General features: G+C 43.3%; 1 protein-coding gene across 1 annotated transcript; it reads left to right on the top strand.

The window, feature by feature from the left end:
- The first annotated feature begins 4828 nt into the window (after positions 1-4828).
- Positions 4829-5773, top strand: Or2t48d (olfactory receptor family 2 subfamily T member 48D). The gene is given in 1 exon segment (NM_001000007.1): positions 4829-5773. A coding segment is annotated over 1 exon segment (945 nt).

Here is a 5773-nt window from a genome sequence, read left to right as displayed (position 1 = left end):
AGCAAACCACTGAACTGAGAATAGGTCCCCTATTGAAGGAATCAGAGAAAGAACTGGAAGAGCTTGAAGGGGCTCGAGACCCCAAAAGTACAACAATGCCAAGCAACCAGAGCTTCCAGGGACTAAGCCACTACCTAAAGACTATACATGGACTGACCCTGGACTCTGACCCCATAGGTAGCAATGAATATCCTAGTAAGAGCACCAGTGGAAGGGGAAGCCCTGGGTCCTGCTAAGACTGAACCCCCAGTGAACTAGTCTATGGGGGGAGGGCGGCAATGGGGGGAGGGTTGGGAGGGGAACACCCATAAGGAAGGGGAGGGGGGAGGGGGATGTTTGCCCGGAAACCGGGAAAGGGAATAACACTCGAAATGTATATAAGAAATACTCAAGTTAATAAAAAAAAAAAAAAAGAAGAAAGTTAAAAAAAAAAAAAAAAAAAAAAAGACAGTGAGTGACTTTTAACCTGGGACTTTTGCTTAGCTGTTGGCAATGTCAAGATTTGCATTTTCTTCTAAGACATTTGCATTTATAGAATGTTCTGTATCCTTCAGGTCTCTGTTTATATTGAAGCAAACATTTACACTGAAGGCAGCTCTAAAGAATATGGGTTGTGACTTACAGCAGAACATAGACTGATGGACTTGGAGGAGGACAAGAAGGATGAGGGTTCGGGGTTATCCTGCATTTACAATATAGCAGCTGAAACCCAAGCTTCAAGTGTATGCCTATGAAGGCTGTCTGAATGTTGGGTGAACACAAAGAGTAAGAGGAAAGAGAGAGAGACAGAGAGAGAGAGAGAGAGGCAGAGAGAGAGACAGAGAGACAGAGACAGAGACAGAGAGAGAGACAGACAGAGAGAGACAGAGAGAGAATTGTGTACTGAATAAAGTTCTGGACATACAATTACTGACACGTTAGGGCTGAATTTTACTTATGATGGTGTTATTCAGGGTTATTTTTTATACTGCTTATAATTTTTCACTATAACAAAACTGAAGGATAAATCAAGCTTTGGAAGAGGTTTCTGGTAGGATCCCTGGCTCTCCTAGTAACATTCTTTTTAAAGTCCCAGAGGGGAGTTACCAACAAACATCTTTATCTGACAGTGAGCCTAGTCCAGACAAGAATGACGTCACTTGCCTCCTTTTCCCTGTACACTTAAGTAGCTTCTGTCTCTTGCCCACTGTGGCCCAGACTGCAGCACCATCTGATGGTAAGTCCACCTGACAGCACAACACAGCACAGCACAGCACAGCATGGGCACTGGACTCTCTGTTCCTTCCTTACAGAATCTTGTTTATCCCCTATTTTTACTGTCTTTTTATTATCAGGAGAGAAATCAGCCTCCTCCTAATCATTCTTGGTTTTGTGAGACAGCGTTTGTCTGTGTCACCCTGGCTGCCATGGAACTCAGTCTGTAGACCAGGATGGTGTCAAACACATATCTACATGCCTCTTCTTCTGAATGCTGGGGTCAAAGGTGTACACTAGCACACCCAGAATGGTCCTAAAGATTCTGTTTAGTGCTTCCTTACTGAGAATTTTCTCTATATTATGAATGAAGCAGTATGTGTTCCATAGACAAACACACACACACACACACACACACACACACACACACATGTTCACAACAACACGAGTCTTGCCTTGCGTATGTTGATGATCCCTGCCTCAGTCTCACAAGTACCAGGATTGTTGTAGTCATCTGTTCCACAGCCACCCTTCCTTCTGCAGTCTTGAGCATTCATATCACAATGCATTCATTTCAAAACTGTCTGTGGGAGGGTTGTTTAATTTCAAGTGTGCATAAGTTTTGAGAGTTACAATAGGGGTTGGGGATTTACCTCAGTGGTAGAGCGCTAGCCTAGTAAGTGCAAGGCCCTGGGTTCAGTTCTCAGCTCCAAAAGAAAAAAAAGAAAAGTAAGAGAGAGAGTTACAATAATGCAAAAATAATTGTCCTCATTTTATTCAAGTTTCGTCATATGAAGCATGCAATGAGTGATCTAAAGTAAAACCATACCTCTCTACAGGAGTAATGTTTCCCATAGAAGCCAGGCAGGTGCCCATGCTGTGCCTACTTACAGGGTAAGCACTCAGTCTGGCACTGATTGTATGACATGAGGCAGATGCATGAGACCCTGAGTTTCTCCTCTGTAAAAGAGGAGTGTGTGTTGAGTCCTGTGGAAGCACCAGGGAGGCTCAGGGATGCTGCTGTCTTGGGATGCTGCTCTGTTGTTGCTCTGCCTTCACTGTTAGCAATGCAAAGGGTTCACATTGCACAAAGCTGTTCACATGGCATCAAATGGCACAGCAGTAAGGACAAGCTAGCTGATAATCTGTTGCTGTTTTCACACCCTGTTCCTGATCACTCTGATGCCAGTGGTCCCCACTTAAAAGAGAACTCCGATCATCCTAGCACACCTCCTGCCCCTCACCTGCCTCCTGACCTCCACTCAACCAGCAGATAGTGTGCCAGGCTTCTAAGGGCCTGTGGCTCCCTCCCTGTCTTTCTTCACTGTGTCCATCATCATAAACTGAGTCAGCAGATAAACAAAGGTGAGTGTTGAAAAGCTTACATTATTGAATAGATCTGAGTTTCCTTTCACAAATATATATTTGTAAAATGCAAATCTACTTTATTTCTTCCTATCTCGCAGTCTATTTCTTATCTGTATCTCTGCCCATATCATTCCAGTGGTCTCAGAAATGTCTTTCATCTATGTGAAGGCATCAAGAAGCTTGCCTTTCTCTGCTCCGTCAGCAGCTCGGGCAGTACGGGATATTTCAATGACCTCAAGATTTGGTTTGCTTTAATGTTTTCATTTTTAGAATCTTGACACATATGTAAAATGTTCCTAAGAGTTATGATAGCTCTCTCAACAACCCATCCCTTGAAAATATTGCTAACATCTTAGAAAGTGGAGATTTCATTTCCTTCCTACTGCTTATACTTACCAAAATATACTATCTACTTGTTAAGAAATAATAAATAAAAGAATGAATAAATAGAATAAAAATGTATAAAAATCTCTCTTTTAAAGTACAGTGGGCCTGGTCAGAAAGGATGGATGTATTCTGTGGCAAGGTACTTCTCACTGTGTTGTACCTATTTAAACCTTCCAACTTAAATTGAATTTATATACTATTTTCCCAGCATTGGCAGACACTGAACTTGTTCAGTGCAATCAAGATTAATGTGTCCCTGGAATTCTCTCAGCACCTAACACAGAGGCAGGCTGTGAGTGTAGGGTATAAGGAATGGTGAACGACTGTCAGGAATGTCTTGGGGCTATGTTCTTTGTCCTCAGACTCCATGAGGAAACAGCTGAAAGGCCACAAAGATGCTGCTGCCCCACCCTGGCATGGAAACCAGCAATGACTGCTAAACCCTCAGTCACCTGAAGCTTAAAGCAAATTGACAACCTGTGAGGAGATGAACTAAGAGAAGAAGAGACCAGAAGAGGTGGGATTTCCAAAAAAGTCTGTCTAACCAGTGTTGGATGAGAAACACAATATATTATTTTGTCTACATTTTCATGTGAATATGTTTATATGAATGTACATTGAGAGACCATTCATCGATCAAAATAAAGTTACATGAGAGTTCAAATTCAATTTTAAGTTGGCTGTATGCATTACTCAACCTAAATCTAGTACCACATTATTTTTTTATTAACTTGAGTATTTCTTATTTACATTTAGAATGTTATTCCCTTTCCCGGTTTCCGGGCCAACATCCCCCTAATCCCTCCCCCTCCCCTTCTGTACGGGTGTTCCCCTCCCCACCCTCCCCCCATTGCCACCCTCCCCCCAAAAATCATGTTCACTGGGGGCTCAGTCTTAGCAGGACCCAGGGCTTCCCCTTCCACTAGTGCTCTTACTAGGATATTCATTGCTACCTATGAGGTCAGAGTCCAGGGTCAGTCCATGTATAGTCTTTGGGTAGGGGCTTAGTCCCTGGAAGCTCTGGTTGCTTGACATTGTTGTACATATGGGGTCTCGAGCCCCTTCAAGCTCTTCCAGTTCTTTCTCTGATTCCTTCAACGGGGGTCCTATTCTCAGTTCAGTGGTTTGCTGCTGGCATTCGCCTCTGTATTTGCTGTATTCTGGCTGTGTCTCTCAGGAGAGATCTACATCCGGCTCCTGTCGGTCTGCACTTCTTTGCTTCATCCATCTTGTCTAATTGGGTGGCTGTATATGTATGGGCCACATGTGGGGCAGGCTCTGAATGGGTGTTCCTTCTGTCTCTGTTTTAATCTTTGCCTCTCTCTTCCCTGCCAAGGGTATTCTTGTTCCCCCTTTTAAAGAAGGACCACATTATTTTAAACACTACATTCCTCAATGAATGCTAATCTGGGGAGTATATGAAATATTATGCTAGGAGAAGAAGCTGTACAATGATTCTTAAGAAGAACTTTTGCACACATTAACATCTGAACAAAATGTCTATTTGTTTACTTGTTTATATTTCACTTACACTGGTTTTTATTGGTTCATTTTCTGATGTAATTCACTATTTTTGTTGAGAGCAAAAAGTTATCTTGCAAATATCAAAAACTTGTTGATAGAAGACACTATCTGTCACGAGGAAAAACCATGATCATGAACTCTGTCAGCTATACTCTGAGTGTTAATGGCTCCAAACATAGACAGATGTGAATTATTAATTTTTTAAATTCCATATATTATAAATAGATTATCATTTTCAAATCTGCAGACCCAGAAATTTTCTCAGGATAGTAGGCTTCTATGTATACCAGTAAGAAGTAACTAACCATAAACATTCTTGGTTGCCTAGGAGACACACATGGACATCAACACCTGGATGAACAACTACACTGGACAGTCAGGTTTTGCACTGGTAGGATTCTTAAGTCAATCCAAACACCCTGCCCTGCTTGCTGGGGTCATATTTGTGGTTTTCCTGATGGCCTTGTCAGGGAATGCCCTCCTGATCCTGCTGATACTCTCTGACACACACCTCCACACACCCATGTACTTGTTTATCAGCCAGCTGTCGCTCATGGACATGATGTACATTTCTGTCACTGTCCCCAACATGCTCATGGACCAGGTGCTGGGGAACCACAGGATCTCAGCTGCTGCCTGTGGGATGCAGATGTTTCTCTACCTGACACTAGCAGGTTCAGAATTTTTGCTTCTGGCTGCCATGTCCTATGACCGCTATGTGGCTATCTGCCATCCACTCCGGTATCATGTCCTTATGAACCACAGGGTGTGTCTTCTCCTGATATCTTCATGTTGGCTCCTGGGATCCTTAGATGGCTTCATGTTCACCCCTGTCACCATGACCTTCCCATTCTGTGGGTCGCGGGAGATCTATCACTTCTTCTGTGAGGTTCTTGCTGTGACAAAGCTCTCCTGCACAGACACCTGGCTCTATGAGACCTTCATGTATGTGTGCTGTGTGCTCATGCTTCTCATTCCTGTGACAGTCATTTCAGGATCCTATTCATCCATCCTCCTCACTGTTCTCAGGATGAACTCAGCTGAGGGCAGGAAGAAGGCTCTTGCAACCTGCTCCTCCCACATGACTGTGGTCATCCTCTTCTATGGCACTGCTATCTATAACTATATGCTCCCTGCCTCCCTCCACACCCCTGAGAAGGACATGGTAGTGTCTGTGTTTTACACCATACTCACACCTCTGTTGAACCCACTAATCTATAGTTTTAGGAATAAGAATGTCACTGAGGCTATGAGGAAATGGCTGGGTGTGAGCTCCCTCTTCCAAGAAATTGTAAAGTAA

This window comes from Rattus norvegicus, chromosome 10 (assembly GCF_021556685.1).
Source record: "Rattus norvegicus strain SHRSP/BbbUtx chromosome 10, alternate assembly SHRSP_T2T, whole genome shotgun sequence".
In the NCBI taxonomy this organism is placed as follows: domain Eukaryota; kingdom Metazoa; phylum Chordata; class Mammalia; order Rodentia; family Muridae; genus Rattus; species Rattus norvegicus.
Note: the sequence above shows the minus strand (reverse complement) of the source record. Positions and strands in the feature narration are given on the sequence as shown.